Source organism: Olea europaea, unplaced genomic scaffold (genome assembly GCF_002742605.1).
Source record: "Olea europaea var. sylvestris unplaced genomic scaffold, O_europaea_v1 scaffold915, whole genome shotgun sequence".
Lineage (NCBI taxonomy): Eukaryota > Viridiplantae > Streptophyta > Magnoliopsida > Lamiales > Oleaceae > Olea > Olea europaea.
In genome coordinates this window covers 149506-173372 of record NW_019267631.1, presented here as the reverse complement: position 1 = coordinate 173372, position 23867 = coordinate 149506, and the positions used below count along the sequence as shown (strand labels likewise).

General features: G+C 34.4%; 1 protein-coding gene across 2 annotated transcripts; it reads left to right on the top strand.

The window, feature by feature from the left end:
• Positions 1 to 12013: 12013 nt before the first annotated feature.
• On the top strand, positions 12014 to 23357 carry LOC111392283 (probable RNA polymerase II transcription factor B subunit 1-1). 2 transcript variants are annotated; one of them, XR_002702242.1, is made up of 20 exons: positions 12014 to 12408; positions 12787 to 12865; positions 13226 to 13287; positions 13418 to 13481; positions 14248 to 14374; positions 15526 to 15601; positions 16049 to 16141; positions 17784 to 17828; positions 18810 to 18866; positions 19880 to 20035; positions 20117 to 20182; positions 20531 to 20654; positions 21395 to 21451; positions 21556 to 21683; positions 21841 to 22032; positions 22161 to 22274; positions 22374 to 22451; positions 22695 to 22758; positions 22857 to 22925; positions 23057 to 23357. XR_002702242.1 is itself a non-coding variant. In XM_023017589.1 (20 exons), exons 1-20 carry the CDS (start codon positions 12328 to 12330, stop codon positions 23141 to 23143), a joined length of 1803 nt encoding a protein of 600 aa, XP_022873357.1. In that variant the 5' UTR covers positions 12015 to 12327; the 3' UTR covers positions 23144 to 23357. The 2 variants fall into 2 exon arrangements, 1 of the variants encoding a protein (XP_022873357.1); XM_023017589.1 differs by having other exon boundaries at positions 12015 to 12408; positions 22711 to 22758.
• Positions 23358 to 23867: the final 510 nt, after the last annotated feature.

The following is a 23867-nucleotide window of genomic DNA, read 5'->3' as shown; positions in this document are numbered from 1 at the left end:
AATAAAAATGACAGCAGCATTGTTTGTTTAGCAAAAAATGGCAACTGGGCATTTCAAACTTATGAGCGACGTTTCTATTCATTTTGTGTCCGTTTGGTCTTGAAAATTGAAGGACAAAGGTTCGAATTACATTTCTCCGTTACGATCGACACATTTGTCCAAACTGTAGTGAGTTTCTCTATAATCCCATTGACTACACTACACTTCACTTGATAATGAAAAACAACCTAAGGGGCAAGTGTTGTATGAAAAAAATAGCTCGTGTAGTCGTTCAACGTGTCCCGGACGTGTATCATGTCCTAAACATCGTTACACTAGTTTCGGAGTGAAACCGGTACCTCTTGACCCAAAGCGGCAGCTGGGCATTTCAAATGTATGGGTGACGTTTCTACTCATTTCATGTCCATTTGGTGTAATGAAGCCCGTAAGCACTTGAAAATTGAAGGACGAAGGTTCGAATTACATTTTGCCATTACGATCGACACATTTGTCCAAACTAAGTGAGTTTCTCTATAGTCCCATCAACTACACTACACTCCGCTTGACAATGAAGAACAACCTAAGAGGCAAGTGTGGTATGCAAATCATAAAACGTATAGTCGTTCAACGTGTTCCAGACGTGTATCATGTCCTAAACATCGTTGAGCTAGTTTCGGAGTGAAACTGGTACCTCCTGACCCAAAGCGGCAGCTGGGCGTTTCAAATGTATGGGCGACGTTTCTACTCATTTCTTGTCCATTTGGTGCAACGAAACTCGTAAGCACTTGAAAATTGAAGGACGAAGGTTCGAATTATATTTCGCCGTTACGATCGACACATTTGTCTGAACTATAGTGAGTGTCTCTATAGTCACACAGACTACACTACACTCTATTTGACAATGAAGAACAACTTAAGGGGCAAGTGTGGTATGCAAATCATGGCACGTGTAGTTGTTCAACATGTCCCGACGTGTATCATGTCCCAAACATAATTGCGCTAGTTTCAGAGTGAAATCGGTACCTCCTGACCCAAAATGGTAGCTGGGCATTTCAAACGTATGGGCGATATTTCTACTCATTTGGTGTCCGTTTGATGCAATGAAGCCCATAAGCACTTGAAAATTAAAGGACGAAGGTTCGAATTACATTTCACCGTTACGATCCACACATTTGTCCGAACTATAGTGAATTTCTCTATAGTCCCACCGACTACACTACATTTCACTTGATAATGAAGAACAACCTAAGGAGCAAGTGTGGTATGCAAATCATAGCACGTGTAGTCGTTCAACGTGTCTCGAACGTATATCATGTCTCAAACATCGTTGCGTTAGTTTCGGAGTGAAACTGGTACCTCCTGACCTAAAACAGCAGCTGGGCGTTTCAAACGTATGAGCGACATTTCTACTCATTTCGTGTCCATTTGGTGCAATAAAGGTCGTAAGCACTTGAAAATTGAAGGACAAATGTTCAAATTACATTTCGTCGTTACAATCCACGTCTTTGTCCGAACTATGGTAAGTTTCTCTATAGTCCCACCGACTACACTACACTTCACTTGACAATGAAGAACAACCTAAGAGGTAGGGCTGGACAAAACTCCCGAACCGAACCGAACCCGACAGTTCTTCTCAAATTAAAAATCCGAACGAGTATTTGAATCAAGAGCCGACGGGAATGGTTTGGTTCTCGATTCTAGGCTAAGACCCAAATAATCGAATCTCTGTAATTTTTTTAATTAATTTATTTTAAATAAAATTATTTTATTTTTTCTAAATAAATTTGTTAACTAGTTAATTTGGTTCAAACCACAAAATATGGTTTTCCTATTTCTAATTTTCAGTTCAAAATCAACTTAATCAAATTGACCTCAATTTTATCCAAATCTGTTATTCTACCGTAGTGTCGTTTCTACTGGAGAAAATCGAATTAAAACTCTACAACATCTCTCTTAATTATTTTGAGCTCGCTATCTTTCTCTTTCTGTAATTTTAATAATCAAATTTATGAAGAATTCAGCAAAGAGAGACGTGAAACACATAAGATTGAAGGTCGGTTTGGTTTTCGTTAGAACCGAACCGAATCAGACCATGTCCAGCCCTACTAAGGGGCAAGTGTGGTATGCAAATCATAGCACGTGTAGTCGTTTAACGTGTCCCAGACGTGTATCATGTCCCAAATATCGTTACGCTAGTTTCGGAGTGAAATCGGTACCTCCTGACCCAAAATGGCAGCTGGGTGTTTCAAACGTATGGGCGACAATTCTACTTATTTCGTGTCCGTTTGGTGCAATGAAGTCCGTAAGCACTTGAAAATTGATAGACGAAGGTTCGAATTATATTTTGCCTTTACGATCCACGCATTTGTCCACACTATAGTGAGTTTTTCTATAGTCCCACCGATTACACTACACTTCACTTGACAATGAAGAACAATATAAGGGGCAAGTGTGGTATGTAAATCATAGCACATGTAGTCGTTCAACATGTCCTAGACGTATATCATGTCCCAAACATTGTTGTGCTAGTTTCAGAGTGAAACCGGTACCTCCTGACCCAAGACGACAGCTGGGCATTTCAAACTTATGGTTGTAGTTTAGGGTTTAGATAATAGGATTTAGGGTATAGGGTTTAAACTTATACTACAATTTTTCAACGTACAGTGTTTTTAAGATGTTTCAACATTAATTCACTAGTTTTGGAGTGAATTCGAGACTCCTTGACCCAAAACGACATATTGACGTTTTACTCATATGGGTGCCATTTAAGGTATACGATATACAAAAAATCGTGTGTAATCATTCAATACATGTGATCCTTTTACAATTATGGCTGCCATTTAGGGTACACAAAACATAGCACATTTTGGTGCACTTTAGGAGAGCACTTTATTCGTATGACCCAAACGGCATGCTGTCGTTTTAAACGCATAACTGCCGTTTTTCATATAATAGTCTATTTTTGAACACCATATAGATAAATTGTCATGAAAAACTGCATCTCCCTTTCAACTATGTCTGCTTCAATATTTGAATGAAAAATCCTATAATGAAAATAACAAACATCCATAAATTTTATCGGAAGATTGATGAACATCCAAAACTGACTAGACAAAAATCAGCATCCGTGCACATATTTTCCAACTAAATCATTTCAAAACTACCATCTAGACAAAAATAGCATCGGAGTTCTATATCTTCTGACCACATAAACGTGTAAAATATACCCAAAAAAAAAAAACAATTATGGATTGAAATGCATAGCACAAACTTCAGCAGCTAGTTTCTTCCTCCAACTTTCAATCATAGCATCGGATATAAGTTTCACGTCTAATCCGGCCGATAAAAGCTCTATGAACTTGATAGCATATATCCCACAATCTCCACTGCAAATATATATTTGTCATAATAAATATATGCACTCTCAAAATAAGTGAAAATCTAAAAAAATTTAAAGATAGATTATTTACGCATTGTTTTGTTGTGGAACGTCTGTATGTTGACGCCATAGAAACTGCTTTTGTGGGTAGTTTTTCTCGAATAACAAACTTTCTTTCATCATTCCAAGAATCACTTTCACAATTGGACGCATGATTTTTTTCAATTTTTCAAAACGTGTCAAACTCTTCATGCTGTCATGTACATATATAATTCGTTCAGCAATGTCCACTTTAAGTGCAATCCAGTGCTTCATTTTCACATTACAGGGAATATACAACGATGTACAAGAATCTCATCGCTTGTTCCATTCTGAATTTTTACCATATATAACTTGTCATATTTTTCAACCATTTAAAGTCTTCTACTGGCTTTTTTTGTTTCTTATGCAGCTCAAAATCTTCAAACCTCTTGGTGCACATGTTAGTAAAAGCACAATCCAAAATTGCACAATCTTGTGGGAACATAGTAGGATATGTATGTATTTGTGCCCTCATCAACAACAACGCTATGTCAATGTGCTGCAGATGTATAAAGCCATTTAAGAATGAAATGAAGTATGAGAAAAATATAGAATGCTAAAGTACTTACATCATTATCGAGCCATCCAAATTGCTTCTGAATTTCAACAAAGAAATTTTTTGGCTTCGTGAACAATATCATTTCCACATGTTCATTGCATAAAATAAATAACATAAAAACATATATTACAACTTCACAAAAATAATTAATGTAAGAATAGTTACCTGTTAGGTGCATTAACCAACCAATTCTTTAAATCATCTGCCTTAATCGGATCTAGCTCTCGAAATGGGTCAAATGCGTTTACATTGTGAAGCTTCCTCCTCTTCTCCGGATTTGTGAACGGAGATTCAAGAATGAGTGACATTTTCTTGATTCTCATCCCGCGCCCATTCTGACTTGACTTATTGGACTCATCTTCCACCACTGTAAGAATGAACTCCATTACATCACCATGTGATATAGAATCCATTGGTACACAGGTATCTCTCTCTTCCACGCGAGTTTGATCATCATTCGGCAAATCTGTTGTTTGTCTTTACTCATTTTCCACTTCAATGGCATTTGGACAGTTATTCATATCATCTGCTTGTTTTTGTTCATTGCCATTTGCGGGCAATGCTGCTTCTTTTACAAGAACTGGTTCATTTGCCAACACATAATCTTCCACTTCTCTATCCTCATTGCCATCTCCATTCTCATCATTTTGAACTTCTACATGTACAAGTGGATCCTCATTTACATCACATACTTCTCCAGTATTCATAAATCCACTACGAAGAGGAGAGTGATATGTGTAAGGTGTTGTTGATGGGTTAGAATTCTTAATCCACTCTACAACAGATGATATCTTCTCATCAATTTGTCTACACAAAAATGTAACACAATCAAACATTTGGTCTATGTAAGACCGTATCTCATCTATTCGCCCTTCATTTTTCCTCTCTAAAATCTCTACCATCTGTAGTAATTGCATTCTCAATTCTTGAGCGAACTCATCTCTAGATGGATACAGAGATGGATATGATGTAGATGGTCCCGGATGAAATGTATGAGTATCTGTAGAAGTAGATGACCTATGAAAAGAAGATGGATCCCGAGGAGATGTAGAGGCATTAGGAGACTGGGAAGTTTGCTGAGGAAAATCAACATAAATGGATGAATATGCTATATTTTCCTTATCCACAAAGATATCAACTATTGGATCCTTTACTTCATCCTCGAATCGATGAATATCTGTCCAATATGCTTTGGAAGCCTTTTCCGGTGTAGGCTTCAGTGTGCAGTGAACAACAATCTATATGAAAAATGAGAGGCCCGCTTAGTTATTATAAAGTAAACTATATATTTTGATGTACATTTAAAATTTACTTACATTTGGTTCGTCTATATTTGCACCAATATTCTTGAAGTTAGGCATTTCAGAAGAATTCCATCCACATATTCTGGGGAGGTCAGCCTCCTGTAGATTCTCACCATATCTCCGTCCAATAGATGGTATGACTTCATAGGCTCAAATCTGCATAAGATGCAAAATATTACAATCTAAACAAAATGAATAATAAATTGTAATTTTAAAAACATTACCTACAAGGCAAGTGGAAATCCATAAATTGAATATGGATATTTCTCATTATTTATCAAGTATAACTTCACCAACGATTTCCAGTCTCTCGTGAATACATCTATTGTGCGGCCAAACGCCTTTCTTCCCCAAGGATAAGTATTAAAAGCCTCCAGGTCATCAACCATTGACAAGTGTTCTAAATTCTTGTATGCATAGCTTTCTTTGGACAGTAGTACCGTTTCCAAAATATATACAAGCCCAATCTTGTACTTGTCTTCCATACGCACTTTGCGACTTTCAATAGCTTCCTTCAAATTGTACACCGTTATGCCTTTCTTACATTTTTTAAAGTGTTTCTTCACCAATCTATCATTAGTCACAATATGGGGCTCCAACGAAGGCTCCTCATTAGCTCTCAACGCCGTTATCAATGAGAACTCGTATAATAAAAATCGTGTTGGCTTACCTCCAATTAAAAACCAGATCTCATTTTGTTTTTTGGTTACAATCATTCTCAATACAAGTTGGTGGACTAATTGTGCTGAAAAAGGTATGCGCTTCATTCGATATAGTTGTCCGAAACAAGATTCCATCAGCATTTCTTGATGAACATCATCTAACATTTCCCGAACATAGTCAATTTTTTGAAAGGAAGATTTCTGCGAAGGCCTGCCTTTAATTCTATGTTCAATGGGAATCACATAGTCAAATGAGCGTTCCATTTCTACAATGAAAAACATAAAATGATCATGTTAAGTTATTAGAATTACATAAACGATAGGGTGACATTTTCAAAATTTCTAAAGTAGACGTGAAGATTTCAATTGACTACCATCATTCTGCTGTAATCACAAGTTTCCACTAAAAGCATAGATGATAAAAACATTTTCTGTTGCAAATCACAAGTCTTTGCTGCAAATTTTCAACCAACTATACTCCAACCAAATCACTACTAAACTCATGACAAGTGCATTTCAGAATGAAAATAAACAATGGAAACGTGTGGATTTTCATACTCACATTCAACACGAAAACATTTTACCAAAAATAAGATATTAAGTGAAAGAAATGAGAAGAAATAATAGTAGTACCTTCTAGATATCAGGTTTAGTCCATGGCACCCAAAGAACATAAATTTGGCAAGAAATATTAAGGATCAATTTAAGATGAACCCATTTATGAACTGGAATATATATGCATATTCTATGTGGGACTATATGACAGACATTTTCATATGTACACCATAATTAAATGCCTGAAATATAGATAAGGATGGCTGAAGGTTCCTAGATATTGTAAAGTCTATAAAAAAACAAACTCAAGCAAGAAATTATTTAAAAATGATCAACCAACACATGAGATAGAAAGAAAATGAAAGATATTGCAATGTTGTCTAAATTATTAGGTTCATGCATGCACATGAGACAGAATCATTGTATAAAAAGAATAATCTAAATAAACATTTCATAACGAGAAAACCTAGGAAATCAGATTCAAGGATACCAACTACGGTTCTTTTGGTTCCGCAAATTAGTTTACTTCAACTCAATGGCCTCAATAGCAATCGCTCAATCAATTTTTTTTTCCATTTTATGAAAACTTAAGTAAAAAAGATTGCCCTATTTATCATATGCGACACATTTGAGTTAAATAGGTTGAAACATAATAAATTTATCAGTTAAAACAAAAGCACATCAAATTAAAACTAATTAAATGCCTCAAGATGACACAGTTTAATCAGACTAAATTCATGAATCATCATATCAAGAATTAGCCCATAAATAAGGATAGCTATTAATCATAAAATCTAGCATAACCATGACAAGCATTCTAACATGAACTTAATTACTTAGAACAAACAGATCCAAACATTTAACAAGGCGTGTAAACCTACACATAGTACTCAATAAAGAGTAAAAATTAAACAGCTAATTTTCACAAATGAATCCAAAATTGAAAAAATCTATCGTGCCTGCTTGTCAAGGATCATAAAGAAAATACAAAATATTTTGGTGAGTTCATAAACGACAGGGTGCCATTTGATCAATCAATTCAATTTTTATAACACTAGGATGGTGTTCTAGCAAAATCGAAGAGCCTTTCACAGATAGATAAGAAATCTGATTCTAATGACAAAACAAATGTGGACAAGAATTAGGAAAATGCTAAATTCATTGACATCAATGATGATTCTAAGCCAAGTACGAAAAGGTACACTTGGTATAAGATAGTCTTTCCTTTTTCAAGATGATTTCGCACTTTATTACTTAACCTTTGGTTTTGATTGGTTTACTACAAGAAAATGTCATTAAAATTATTGCTAGTTATAAGCGTGATTAGAAATTTATGAACCTGCAGGTCTCAAACCTATTCTATAGGGGTCATTCAAAAATGAATTTCCACTTGATTTTTTGATTGAGGTCTAAAGAGATCATCCTGTAAAAAGCTAATGTCCATATTGTAGAATAAGAATCTTTGTCAACATATTAACAGTTGTCACTAACAATAGCTAATGTCCATATTTTAGAATAAGAATCTTTGTCAGCATATTAATAGTTGTCACTAACAATACAAAGAAGCCATTTTTTCATTTCTCCATTTATTCAATGGGACTAAATAGGACTGGCAATAGAGGTTAGGGAAAACAGAGGAGCTAGGAGTAACTGGATGCAACTTTAGGTAATTGAACCATTTTGAATTCCAAAACATATAAAATCAAAAGCATTCCATTTTACTTGAATTCAAAATGTAATATTACTAAATCAACATATTGATGATAAATGCAGTATATCAAGCTTTTGTTCAGGCACTCATTTTATTCTAAAAAACTATATATACCAAGGTTTTCCTATGCAATTATGGGTCAATAACTCTAAATATCGTTAGAAAATTCATGCCTAGGGATAGCGCAGTAAGATATTGGTTCCTGGGATTGAAATTGGTGAATAACTTTTATGAAGTGGTGACTCGCGACAATGGCGATACCGATTCGCTGTAGTATATGAACTCTGTAATTCGTGAAAGAAGAAGATAAGAAGAGATCGGAGGCTGATTATATTGAATCGCGTTGGGGGATTCGAAGGGAACGAACCCGTTATGTGGTGTTCCCATTCGGGAGATAAGAATTGATGGGAATGGGGGAATCTAGGGTTGAAACGGTTTGAATCGATTTTGGGAATTTGAGGGGAAATTGTGTAGTGTTGAATAAGGGTAATTCAAGTAGTTTATTAATATTAATTTAAAATATTTATTTTAAAATTTTTACTCTGGTCAAAGGCTGAAATAGCAAAGTGTATTATGAAAGGGGTTATTTGACCCAATTTCCACTTTGGGCTTTTGGAATTAAATTTGTTTATTTTGATTGAGTTACAGAAAATTGGTGAATCCATTTCCAATTTTTGAGATTTATCGTTCCTGGTGAATACATACATCAAAAGCGAGAGCTACCTATAATCTTTATCCTCTGAGAAGGTGAAGATGAGGTTAAAATCCTTAATTTGTTTGATTTATTTTGTTTGCAGGACCAAAGATCTAAATGAATTTAGTTATCCAAGGTTACAACTCTGGTGCCCTTACAGTCCTTCCAGCGAGGTCGCCCTCGAAAAGAAACAAACCTAAAGTAACTTAAAACTAAACGTGAACCTCCTGGTTTTGAAGGAGAGAAAGGAAAGCTGGATGGAAATGACAGTATGATGGGCCAGGCAACTTTTGGTGCTGGCTATGTGCTCAATTGCAACTCCAATACAACTCTTGTACTCAAGCTGGGACATTACACTCCAGTCACAGATGAAAATGACATTGCCCCACATGTTCAAATGATAAGAAGAAAGGACATACAGTTCTTGGCTCAAAATCGTACTCTTCAAACAGGTGATATAGTAGGAGCAAATCTCAAATACGCGCCTCCAAAGGTAGTTTCTTCTATTCCTCCAGTGGGCTTGAGGGGCACTGTGGTTACTGATGTTTTGCTACCTGTCATTCCATCAAGTGAACAGCTATCTTCTAGCCAAATGCCTTCTGATACATCCCAAGCTACTTCTGTGTTACCACCTGTTCAATCCATGCCTGTTGGCCAATTTTCGATTGTCGTGCAACCCCAATTTGGGCACCAAGTTGCATAAGAAAGTGTACATAATGAAAATGCTTCATCAAAAGATGGCACGTCGGAGGTTGAAAAAGGAGAAAAGGGTGGGCGATCTGGGGAGTTACAGATGATGGCGGGCCTTTCGAGATCATCAGAGATTCAGAACAAAAATGGTAAGGATGAATGAGTAGAAATGAAGAGAGAGCATGAGTATTATTAAAGTTTGAGAGCAGAGGTTGATGGGTCGAGCAAGACAGTGAAAGCAGCTTCAACAATGCAGAAAATAGGGTCTTTTGTCACTGCAGAGTTAATTGTTCCAATGGTCACTGAATTTATGTCTATGTCTTTGATTGGCCATTGTACTTTAAAATGTTGAGTTTTGATCACTAAATTTTGAAAAATGTCGAATTTTGGTCACTGAACTTAGGTCCATGCGTCCATATTTTTGATTGGTCACTGAATTTTAAAATGTCGAGTTTTGATCACTAAACTTAGGTCAATGTCTTCGATTGCTCATTGAACTTAGGTCAACGTCTTAAATTGCTCAATGAAGGTTAAAATATTGAGTTTTGGTCACTAAATTTTGGAATATGCTGTACGTTACTCACTAGCATGACTGTTGAACTTTGAAAAATATAGTGTTTACAGTGAATATTGTACAACACTTTTCAAAGTTTAGTGAGTAATGTACAATATTTTTCAAAGTTCAGTGAGTAATGTACAACATATTTTAAAGTTTAGTGGCTAAAACTCGACATTTTAAATTTCAGTGAGCAATCGAAAACATGGACCTAAGTTCCGTGACCAAAACTCGACATTTTTCAAAGTTCAGTGGCCAAAACTCGACATTTCAAATTTCAGTGGCTAATCAAAGACATGGATCTAAATTCAGTGATCAAAACTCGACATTTTAAAATTTAGTGGTCAATCAAAGATATGAACATAAGTTCAGTGACATTTGAAACAATTAACTCGGCTTAATAGTATAATGCTTTCTAGCGAAGGCGAAGGGATTTGAATATTGGCATAAATTACATTGAAAAAATATCCAAAATTTGGGAATCCTAATTCAATGGTCTTTTGTATCAATCTGCAAGACTGGAAATTCACACGATGGTTTGGAAAAATAGATTGCTTTTCTCCAATTTTGCTAATTAGGCTTTGAAAAGAGGTGAAGATCGACATAATTACGGACTATATAGTCTCTTTTTTCTTTTTATGAATAGCTCAAAAACCTCCTACTTTGGATAATTATTGATTAAGTTTAAAGTTTATGAGAAAGTGAGTAATATTAATTTTATTTTTAATATGTAATTTTTTAAATATGTATGGTAGACGAAATTTTTAACAATCTTGTCCTCACGAGAGAGAAGGAAGCTTAACTACAAGACCTACCCATCAAGTAGGAATGAAAGTCAGCTTTAGTGATTCGAGTTGTTGAGTGGAATATCATTGCTTAACAGATAAAATTTACTCTAGAAATAAGAGATTCATCTTTCTTAAAACGGACTTTAAATTGGGAAAAAAAAAATAAAATTACATTGGAGAGTAAGTCCTGATCTTTTCTTGTTGATGATTCTTTTTTTTTCCATTCAAAACATTATAAAAGACCCTACTTCACTATAGGTTTTGGGGGAAATTGCTTATGGCGCAGTGACGAGTTAATTGTTCCAATGGTCACTGAAGTTAAGTTCATATCTTTGATTGGCCACTGAATTTTAAAATGTCGAGTTTTGGCCACGAAAGTTTGAAAAATGTCAAGTTTTGGTCACTGAACTTTAAAAAATATCTAGTTTTGGTCACTAAACTTAGGCTCATGTCTTCGATTATTCACTGAAATTTAAAATGTCGAATTTTGGCAATTAAATTTTGAAAAATGTTGTACATTATTCACTGCAAGCTCCATAGTTTTTAAAGTTCAATAGTTATGCTAGTGAGTAACGTACGACATATTTCAAAGTTCAGTGGCCAAAACTCCACATTTTAAACTTTAGTGAGTAATCTAAGAAATGAACATAAGTTCGGTAAGCAATTAAAGACATTTACCTAAGTTCAATGATCAAAACTTGATATTTTAAACTTCAGTGATTAACTGAAAACAGAACATAAGTTCAGTGACCAAAACTCGACACATTTCAAATTCAATGTCCAAACTCGACATTTTAAAGTTCAGTGATCAATCAAAGACATAGACCTAAATTCAGTGACCATTAGAACAATTAACTCCTCTATTAAGCCTTTGTTTGATTTAAATTTTTTCAGATCAATTTTCTTTGGATTAATTTTTAGTTACACATTTTTCAATCAAAATAATTTTGTGCGTAAATTCATAATTTTTTTCTCCATATTTTGAACTGATATTCTTAAAAAAATCACTTTTAAATTTTTTATGGTGTAACATAACATAAAACCATAAATGCAAATTATTTGAGAATTAAAACTCTTGGAATCACGTTGCCCTGATTGATAGCCACCACGCCCCTGAGTCATTGCAAAGGATCGATGGTCTTTCTTCCCTCCCAGTTGGCGCCCCCAACGCCAGCCAGAGAAAGATTTTTATACTTCACTCTAAAACCCTAGATCTCTGCGTGCATTTCTCGGAGCCGATTCAAATTGATTCCGTGTTGCCGTAGATTATTCAATTTAAATTCATTATAACCGGGATAATTATATTAGATTAATTCAGTACCAATTTGAGTATTTTTGTTGTTGTTTGCCAATACTTCTGCTATCAAACATGGCCGATGGGCAGGTGATGAAGCGTGCCAAGTATAAGTCATCGGTCAAGGACCCCGGTGTTCCTGGCTCCCTTAAAATGGTAATAATCCGAGCATTCGCATTCTTATATCGGCGTTTTAGCCTCCCACTTATTTTCGATGTCAGTATGGCTTTTTTCTCCTGAATTATTTTATTGGGCTATAATCTGCTGGATTGAGTATAGCCTAGTTGGGCGAAATATAATAAAATGTACCAGAAATGCTGGACAGATCAATGACGTTGAGCTGTTCAATCAAATTTGGCTTTCTTTTTTCATTTTTCATTTTTTAACTTTTTGTGTTAATTGTTAAAATGACCAAGCTGGGATGATGTCTATTTGGTGATTGATGGATTATAATTAAGAAACTGGGGCTATTAATTAGTACAAAAATTCAGCTTATTGATTAATCTGTTTTTTTTTCCCTGTTGCTTGTTACAGACCAGGGAAAGAATTGTTTTTATGCCAAATGATCCAAATTCACCCAGAAAGCTAAATGTGGAGTTTAGGACGATTAAAGGTGCTTTTTTTTTTTTTTCTTAAGTCCTTCCTTCTCTACGAGGATACACATAGATTCTTCTTAATTATAGTTCCACGAGTTGAGGGTTGCAGTTTATGTTATTTTAAATAAAATAAGTTCCAGTGACTAATGTAGTTCAATGCTGTGTGTCTATTTCATTGTAAAAGTAAATTTTCTATTTTAACTGATCTCTCTCGTACTCTATAACCACCCTAAAAGCCAACAGGAAACTGAGAAAAGAGGAAATAAAATGGCCAGTCTTCTAAAGTGTCGTTATTTCATCTTTATAATTCAATGTCTTTATTGTATTTCTGTTGTAGAGCTTTTGTTGATGTCTTTGCATTTATTTCCATTTTTCAGGGCATAAATTTACCAAGGAGGGTTCCAGTAAACAGGCCCTTCTTAATCTTACACAAGACCAGGTTTGCAGTGATGGACTGAGCTGATACGTGCTGCAAAACTTTCATCAATTATCTTTCAACACAAGCAATGTATTCTCTGCTGGTGCCTAGTTTCTGTGCAATTAACAAGCTTAGTTCTGCATTGTTTCAGGGTGGAAATTATATATTTGAGTTTGATAGTTTTGCTGATCGTGATATTTGCCGAGAATTTGTGGGTAAGTCACCGTCACGGGTGAACTTGGATATTATCAAGCTTCGTGTGATTTAAACCTTGTTGAAATTGGGAAGAATCCTTCGAGTTTACAACGCAATTTCTTGAATTGAATCGGTTCTTAAAAATTTAAAATGCTGCTCTATAAAGATTCGAACTTGGAACCTCCAGGTTACATTGTTAGTAATTGTAGGCTTCTATTGGTGGTGCATGGCCTCCTTAACCATAATATGTATTTGGATAATTTTTTCTGAATTAATCACTATAACAACTGTTTGGAGAAGTACAAATAAATAATTTTCTTATTCAATGATGGCCACATTATTGATAACTATTTACCTTTTAGAGATTAAAGTCAAATCAAAATTCATAATGAATGAAATCCCTTGACTAATGATAAGGGGAATATGAAAGATGAGAAACTTATAATGTATTCCTAATTTGGTTTGCATAAACAGAAGCACGAATGTTTGAATATATATTTTTTTTGTTATTACTTGATATATCTCATTTAACACATTTTGATCTTATGATATGACTTAACTTTTTGAAAATTATAATTGATTTATTACATTAAATTATATAAAAAAAATTATTACGATTCACATCTCTCAATGAATCGACGGTCAGCTAAATGCATTACCACCTGAGCTGAGCTTCCGCTTCGCCCAGCTAGTGTATCTATATTGGATTGTTTTTTAACGTTATGTTCTCAGGGAAGTAAGGGGCTAATGTAACTAACGACATTGTATCTGGTGACTTGTGAACAGCTGCAGCTATCGCATTTCATGGAGAAACTGGAAAATCTACCTCTGAAAAGCCTGCTGCTGCTCTTCAGGATGAACAGCTTAGCACAGCAGAAATGGAGCATCGGATTAAGCTACTGCAGGAGGACAAGTAAATTTACTTTCAAAATATTTAATTATAAATATGATTTGACCACTTATGCTTGCTGCATACTGCATACTTCTTTCGGTTGCTGGAATCATATTTTCAGATCTCATTTACATATGGAAGAAAGGCCACCCCTATTTTTATGTTGCTTCTGCAGTTTGACTATTTTATTATCTCATGATGCAATTGAATTGATGTAGGTCAATCCTATTCCAAATAGGTTTGGTTTTTCTTTTTCTTTGTAATTTAGAATAGAATTTTTTTTTCCTTTCTTGTTTAGAATAGGATTTCTTATCTTTATTGATTAGAATATGATTTCTTCTTCCTTTTTTATATTAGGATTTTTAGTTTTCATTTTTTTTTTTTTAAGGATATTATTTTAGTTTCCTTATATTAGTAAGATTAGTTAATAATTTTACCAATATATACAAAGGCTGTGTACACTTTTCAATAATTAATTCAATCAATTCAATACAATAAAATTATTCCGTACATAGTTTCTAGCTTTTCAACTTTAATCTTATTTCAAGAATTCCAATTCTGCTTCTGCACCATGGATCCTCTTTGCAACTGACTTCAGTCATTGTATAATGCTTCCACGATCTCATAGATATATATAGAATTATGTGCCAAGGAGTTTGCTCCATAGGAACAAGTTAGGTTAGTTAAAAAAAATATGGTTTGAAGGCAAAAAAAGAAATGAGGAAGTTGCAGACCACTGTTTTGACTATCATTCAAATCAGCTAGTTTCTCAATGGACAAAATGTTTAATTCATTTATTCCATTCATTGTCAAATAAAATATGTTGTGCATCAAATAATTATTTTTATCTTTTATACTTTATTTCAATATTTAAAGTAGAAGCTAAATGACTCTTTTGGAGTTTGTGCCCAGAAGTTATATTTGGCGCCACTTAAAATTTTGTTATATTTCAATTTCCCGCCTCCCTTTTCAAACTGATATTTTCTCTTACAAAAAGATGAAAAAAAAAAAAAAACTGATGTATCTTCTGTGAGATTACTATGGTACAGTTCAGTTAATCTTTGTAGTTTGTTGGATTTTTTATTTTTTTTTTGTTCTGAATTCATTACATATAGCATTTTTTACTTTAAATTCCACCTATAGGTTGTCTAACTAAATACTTTTACTCGCAGCGAATTGCAGAGGCTTCACAAGCAATTTGTAATTGGAGGTATCCTGACAGAGGCTGAATTTTGGGCGACAAGGAAGGTCAGCTATTGGAGTTTGAACTTCAGTGTCTATTTCGATTGTTCGAAAGAATTAATAATGAGAAAATGGAACGGTTACCTTAACATCTTGCCTTGTTTCCATCCTTATTTTTTCAACATAGCTGTTCCCAGAGGATAGCTTTCACATTTTTTCTATTTTGGAATAAAGTTCTTTTGATAAATATGTGAGGAAGTTAGATACTCAATGACACAGTATACACATAAAAAATCTGTAAGTTCTAGTAAACACATTGTAACAGCATCATATGGGCAAATTTTTTGTAAACTGCTTCCGATAAATGGTTTTTGTTTGGTGTATCTTTTTAGAAAATCTTACTTGACGGCTAGTGTTGAAAAATTGAAAAGGATAGAGCAGGTTCTGCTTTTGGTCTAAAGCTACTGACAGAATATATATGATAAATAATCAGAATTCATTAATGAAGTGCAGAAATTACTGGATCAAAATGACAGAAGAAAGCCAAAGCAGCGAGTTGCGTTAAAAAACGAAATGTGGAGTGTGAAACCCTTATCGGATGGTCAGGTACAAGAAGGAACTCCTTTATCTGTGTGCGCATGCGCATGTGCATGTGCATGTGTATATGCGTATATCACTGTCTTTGCAAGTTTGTGTCTGTGCACCACTATATGTATTCTCTGTGCTCGTCACATAAAAAACTCCATTTTGTTCACATTCTATGTCAGCACAACTCAGTTAGTTTGATCTGGGTGAGTTATATGGCCCTGAATGCAAGACCCTAGTCCCATTATGATATGGAATTTGGTAATGTGTGTCGTGTTATGGTTTGGATTCTATTCGAGTTTTCTAAGGGCAGCAGAAGGGTTTAACTTGGTGGTGCTGTCAGTGTGCAGAGTCTGCTATGGCCCATGCTTTTCCATGTTGAATATTACTCAAAAGGGCCTGCTGGAAAACTCATTTGTTTCCGGTCCCATATTCAATCATGCAGATAAATTTACATTCTTTAGGTGGAAGAACTTGTTTGTTTAACATATTAACCAAAACGAAATGGTTTTTCTGTAATTTTGGATGTTATCTATTTTTGCATTGTCCCAATTCGAATGCAATTTATCCAACAATCAATATATGCAAAAATGAAGAGAAAGAAGCGTTAATATGGAATTGAAGGAGATGTCTAGCAAAGGCATGTGTGCATCTCAGTTTGCTTGGCCCTCCAGAATTTGGTGCTATCTTTTTGGCAATGATCGGGCATCCTATTTCATTTATTGTCTTAACATGTGGATTTTCAGAAGGTGTGGTTGGTAGATTTGTTCGATCCTGGATGTGGTGGTTTGCTGTGATTGAGGGGCTCAAGGGGATCACTGATTCCCACAACATTGACGGGGTGAAGATTTTGTTGTTTGAAAGGAAACTGCATTGAGAGGACTGATGATTGTTGCGATTGGTGGGAGCAGAGCAGTACTATGGTGTGATTGTTAGGGTGCAGTGATAAAGATGGAAATTGATAACTTTTTTCGGTAGCCATAGGATTTGACATTACAATGTGTTTGATGAACATTAAATTTAGGTATTCAAGAAGTAATGCAAAGCCACTTTTTCCTTTTGTGGTTTTTGCTTTCTCATTTCAAAGGATTGAAATATAAATTAAAATAAAAACATAAAACCATTTTCTTTTTCTATTCAAAATTTTAAAACAAAGAAACTTTGTAGCACGGAGACTTCAACTAGAGTAGTATGTTGGATACCGACACTTCTCGGACACACTGTCTTCATCATTTTTCTTTTTTACTAAAAATATTATTTACTTTTAATTTAAGTTATTAGTAAACAACAAATACTTGCTCATATTTAAAAGATTTTAACCAAAAAAAAAAAAATGTAAAACTATAGTTATACTTTATAAATGAAGAATTTAATCAACGTTGTCAGCAACGTGTCATGTCAATACTTTTTTGAAAAATCTTGTGCTGGCATATCCGATACGTGTTATGTTGGACATACATGTCCGTGTCGGTACATTATAGCAGAGAAAAGAACTAGAAACATGCTCGTTACCAAATAGCTCCTAGGTCCTTTCAAAGTTAGCTTTTATTTGTCTGTGAAGTTTGATAATTTCTGAGTTTATGATTCGAACTGAGATTTGATTACTTGTCTGTCATCTTTCAACCTGCAACCTAATTGTCAAGTCTATTTGTTGTATTTTCAGTCTAACAGAGTTACATTCAACTTGACTCCAGAGATTATTCATCAGGTATGGCTACTTTTCTTTAAATTTTTGGTGAACTAGAAAAGTACTTTCCTTTGGATTAAGGTAGCCTCTTACTGTAGATAACAATAAGGGTGTGTTTGATTGCATGTATTTTCCATGAAAAATATCAGCTTTCCACCCAAATTCCTACTTTGAAGTGTTTGATTGCTATATTTTCATTGAAAATATTTTTCAACTTTTGAAAATAGGCTTAATTTTCTTGTTTTTAAGGAAAATATTTTCTTTGGGGAAGTAGATTTTTTGTGTTTTCTTCAAAATAAGGAAAATATTTTCTTTTTTAGGTGATATTTTCCATGTCAATCAAACACACTCTAAACGTTTAGCTATTTTTAGTGTTGACTTTATATAGAATAGTCCTTTTAATTGATATTGTGATCGTTACACGGGAAGTGGCCCAAAAGAAAGAAGACTTGGTGGAAAACATGAATTTCCAATTAATTCTATCCAAGAAAGCTCAAAATAATATTTATAACTATCCAAAACTGCTGAGGTCTGTAAAAATTCTTTTAGTAATACCGACATTTTTTTGAAAAACCAAACTAACTAACAAGTTTAATTGTTTCGGCACCCCTTTTTCTTTCCTTTATTTTATTTTATTTTATTTTATTTATCTTTTCACATTTCCAACTGAAATGACGGAACCGTTGTGTGCTCGATGAATTAATTGGTAGTACAATGCTTTAAAATTAAAACTATTTTCATTCAGTGATGGGATGCTTTTTCATATTTTTGCACGTAACTTCAAGCTACTGTCGAATATTATTGTGTCATTGTATCTTCCCATACGTGAAGCCTAATATTAAAGACAAATCTACTGAAGCTCCACAAGAGTAATTTGTAGTAGAAAATAATTTGTTTCTTTATGTGTAACTTTTGTTGCTGGTTATTAGTTAAACATTTGGGTGTATGTCTCTGAACATATCCCATGTTGTCAACCTTACTGATACCTTAAACTTACTGCAGATATTTGCTGAGAAACCGGCTGTTCGCCAAGCATACCTGAAGTTTGTTCCGAACAAGGTGAGGAAAATGTCAATGTTTGATATCCTTTCTCTGGAAGTTCTTTTCCTAAATATTTCCTTGTTGCACTTATATCCCATCAGCTTACTTGCCCATGTGGCCATGATTATATTTATGATGATTATCAATGAAATTTTGATGCTTGATACTTGGTTCCATTAGGCTTTGGATATTTTCCTTAAACCTTTTCCTGTCTCAGTGAGTGAAAATGGGATGGTAATTTAACCTCCGTTTGGCTAATTTATGAATGATTTATTAGTCATCTATAAATGGTCAAACTTCATTTTTAACCACACATTCCAATGGACTTATAAGTTCTTAACACTTATCCATCACTCATTTGTATCTATCTATAAATTATTTCCAGACGGAGGCTTAATGGTAATTAAAAATTAGACACAGTCCCTGAAATTTTGGTGCTTAATACTTGGTTCCATTAGGCTTTGGATAATTGCCTTAAACATTTTCCTGTCTCACTGAGTGAAAATATTTGCATTTTGGAACAAATGGTAATAAAAATAAATGGTAGTGGTGCCACTTGATTTTGAAATTGTATGATAAAACTCCCATTTCATAATCCATATGGTCTATGAAACCTTGAAGGAGAATGTCCTCTTTGGTGGAAAGCTACTGAATGTGGTCTTGTTACTTAATTTGTAAGAATAACCATGCATGAGTGTTCAGAGTAGGTTAAAACTGTGAGCCTTTTTTTTCCCATGAAGAAGAAAGCAGTGAGTTTAGTCAAGTCACTTAAGTTTTGTATATAAAAACATGAAAAATATTTAATGAAACTAAATGTTTATAAACTTTTAAGAAGTATTATTTTTCGACATTTAGATCTATATTGAAGTGTGATCGCTTGATGATGTCCTTAGATTCATGCTAAATCATTAAATATGAAAGGTATACTGTTAATTGTTGGAACCTCGAGCTATGTGCCATTAGCAATATATGTCTAAAAGAAGTTCCGTAGCCGTTAGAAATCGCTGACAATGAAAAGTTTGGTAATCCAGATGTCAGAAAAAGAATTCTGGACCAAATATTCAAGAGCAGAATATCTCCACAGTACTAAAAATGTAGTTGCTGCTGCAGCTGAGGCTGCTGAAGATGAGGAGCTTGCCGTTTTTTTGAAACAAGATGACATGTTGACAAATGAAGCTCGTAGAAAGGTGATATACACTTGAAATGTGCACTTATTATTTTTCCACGTGTTAACATTCTCACACTGGAATTTTGAAATTTTTTTTCAGATCAGACGTGTCGACCCAACTTTGGACATGGAAGCTGATGTAGGCGATGACTACATGCATCTCCCGGTACATTTGGTGGCATCTATATTCTGATGTCTTTCATTGACAATTTTTGCAAGAAGAAGCTTTTTTTGTTCACTTTGTTCTTGATATTTACTACTATAATCTAGAGTGAAAATAAGAAGTGGTATCAACCAAATTTGTTTATAAACATGTCACTGGTGTTAATGACATGTTATTTTTTATTTGGTCTCCGTTCCCATTTTGGATATTGTTGTTCTTGAACTGCTCTTAGGAACACATCATATTGGTTCACAAGATCTTATGTTAGATTGCATGTTGGTTTTCGCAACCTATTGCACATGGATTTTACAATGTTTGATCACATAAAGTTGTGCTTTTGTGACATTATAGGATCACGGGTTACTTCGTGAAGAGAGCAAGGATGTTTTAGATTCACAATATGAGCCATACAGAAGATATTTCTCACAAGATCTCAACCAGCATGCTGCAGTTGTTCTTCAAGGAAGAGTTGTAGGTAGGTTGTTCTGTAAGCCTTTTAAGGCATATTTACCAAATTTTTGAAGCTTTCAGTTTGAAGACGTGATAAATTTTGTTGACGAATTAACTTTGTATAAAAAAGTACAGTCTGGATGATGCTTTGTAGGGTTTAGATTATCTGTCAAAGCTGACTTATGATACTCTGATGCAGAGTTCATAGTATTCAAACACCATGCTGTTGTGTGGTGTGGTGGTCTATTTTTCAACCTTTCCTTTTTTTCATTGCTTGTATCCATGTGCTGATTAGCTAGTGTGTGTCACAGGATGGGAGTTCTGATATGGTTAGTGGTCTCATAATTCATGCTGAAGGTCAAAGTCTCAACATGCTAGTCCTATGTCTATTGTTTGCCTTTAATTGTTTGTTTTACGTGAGAGAGAAAGATAGGTACTTGCATGTAGCAGATGGTGATGGTTTGTTTATTTCCTCCTTTCCTACGCCTAATTCTCTGCTATACATGTTTTAACACATGCTATCCATCTGGTATCAAATAATCTAATGAAGCAGCTTCTCTATTGACTTCTATTGCAATTTCAGTGGTCCATCCTTTGTTGACCAATGCAGGCTGGCGTAATAAAAAAAAATTATAATAAATCTAGTTACTATTTTTTGCGAAGAGCTTGGGGTTTGCCAGAATCATTTTTAACTCAAGCATTTACGGCATAAGTGAAATATATGACAGCCTAATGGCTTTTCTTCTTTCTACAATCTGAGTGTAGATGTTGAGCTTGGAGACACAAGGTCTGTGGCTGAAGCACTTGCTCGGACAAAACAAGGTTAGAGGATAGCTTATTTCCCTCGTTAATGGCAATATATATGCTATTGTTATTCTCGTGAAACTAAAAAATAGTGCACCGGAAATTTTCTATTATCTTTGCAGCTGAGTTGGCTAATGAAGTATCTGATGGGAATTTAGAAAAAGATCTCTCACACAGAATATCTCGAGTAGCCGAGATTGAGGATCTTCAGGGGCCTCGAGACCTTGCAGTTGCTCCCCTCTGTATTAAGGTTTGACTATTGTATTGTATTTTTTTTTTTTTTTTAACTTTTGCACTGCAATGTTATATCAATGATATACATTATCAAAGTTCATTGATGACACTAAGAAAAAATGAAAAAGAAAAGCAATGCTGTTGATTATCTCATGTCTTCCTTTTTAAAACAGGACCCTAGGGACTACTTCGACTCTCAGCAAGCTAATGCATTAAAACCATTAGGAGATGCTGGTTCTGGTGTAAAGACATTAAAATTTAATGTAAGCTCAGTTGAAGCCTACGGTTCTTTAAGGGAACTTATATCAGAGATTAGAGTCACAGGATTGAGTGAACCAATTACAGATCCAGAAGTTGCCTTTAAGGTATTACGTTTTCACATATATGTTGTCCGTAGGTATTGACTTCTAGTGATGTAGCTTCCTTAAGAAGATGTTTGTGGGCATATCAATATTGATTTGGCAAAACATAACTGCTCACTGTAATTATGTAGGTTCTCAGTGGGTTGACCCAGAATATATCAAGCACGAAATACCATCTTGGAAAGAGCCCACACGAGAGCATATTGGATAGCTTGCCAAAGGTTACTAAAGAGGATCTTTTACATGTGAGTGCACACCAATACAACACGTGTAGTGCTTCTATTGTTATATCTGCTATGTTACTCTTCCATCATGTTTTCTAAAATGTAATTTGTTATTTGTAGCATTGGACATCTATTCAGGAATTATTGAAACATTTCTGGTCATCATATCCAATTACAACAAAGTATCTTTATACAAAGGTAATTATGCCATTTTTTTCATGCTTGAAAAAGATGACAGTAAGCAACACTTTTTTTTTACCTTTCGACGAGAATTCAGTTTTCTAGAAAAAAATTCCCACCCCTCTTGGCGACCTTTATTGATCTTCAATAAAGCAAGTCCAAAATTGCTAATTACGTTGTAAGTCAAATGTTTTGATATTGGTGGCCAGACTATATTGATGCAATCCTCCATTTGATAAGTTGATTGAGTATTTTAAGCAGTTTACACTCTTCATAGGTAACCAGATTGAAAGATGCCATGTCACAAGTATATCCAAAGCTACAGGTACATTTTGTTCTTCTGGATAATTACAATTGTTTCTTGTACAATGGATTGCCTACTTGCGTTTATAATTTTTCTTGTATCTTTTCATTAAATTCCAGGAAATTAAGGAATCTGTGCAGTCAGATTTCCGGCATCAAGTTTCCTTACTTGTCCAACCAATGCTTCAGGTTTTCCTCAATGTCAACTCTCAATTTAGTGCTAGCATTGTATTTTGATGCAGGCCTTAAATCATGAGACAATGTGGTTTCTTTATATTCCAGCAGCCACAGTACAACTAATAAAATTTTGTTTGATGCAGGCTTTAGATGCTGCCTTTGCACACTATGATGCAGATGTACAGAAAAGGTCTGCTAAGAGTGGAGAAAGACCCAATGGGTTTATGTAGCAAAGTTTTCGCGGTTTTTTCATATTATAAGAAATATATGAAGTGTATATCTTATAAATTTTGTTGATTTTTCTGCTTTTTGAGAAGATCTCACTAATTTTTACATTGCTAGGCGCTTGCTACAGTGTTACATGTTCTCATGAGTTATGGAAACCATAAATGTACCTTAATTATCTTTTGTTACCGTTGGGATTTTGACAGAGCTTCAATTGAAGTCTTTGTTTGAACTTTTATAGTTTAAGCCAGTGGAATCAAACATGCAACAAAATTAATCAAATAGGTTCAAAAGCAGTTTTTGAATTTAAAAGCTCAGTTTGGGTCATCAAAAGCCATGACAAATGGGTTCTTATAATAATTAATAAGCTCTGTTTCGGTCATCAAAAGTCATGACAAATGGGTTCTTATAATAATTAATAGATAAATTGATAATACGGCATGTTGAGTATTATGGTTATGGATTGCACTTAGAAAGGTAGGTGTAAGAATTCAAAGTTCAAATTTTTGTTTTCAGTAGAAGAGCTTATCCAATATACTTTGAGCTAGGTTCTATTAGAAGTTTTTTCTAGTATAACAAAACATTTGCAAAAAAGTTATACAAATGAATTTTATAATTTTATAATTTGAGAAGCAGCTTTTGACATTTAAAAAATCTTGTTAAATGAGTTTATGTATTAGTTATCTCGTTGGCATAAACCGACTCTCTGGAAAGTGGAGTGGTCATCAT

What these genes read in the sequence shown, in the direction of transcription:
- LOC111392283 (XM_023017589.1), top strand. Translation starts at nt 12,328, where the DNA reads ATGGCCGATGGGCAGGTGATGAAGCGTGCCAAGTATAAGTCATCGGTC. An exon ending in TTAATCTTACACAAGACCAG is followed by an intron (nt 13,288 to 13,417) that starts GTTTGCAGTGAT and finishes GCATTGTTTCAG; the next exon opens with GGTGGAAATTATATATTTGA. An exon ending in TATTTGCCGAGAATTTGTGG is followed by an intron (nt 13,482 to 14,247) that starts GTAAGTCACCGT and finishes ACTTGTGAACAG; the next exon opens with CTGCAGCTATCGCATTTCAT.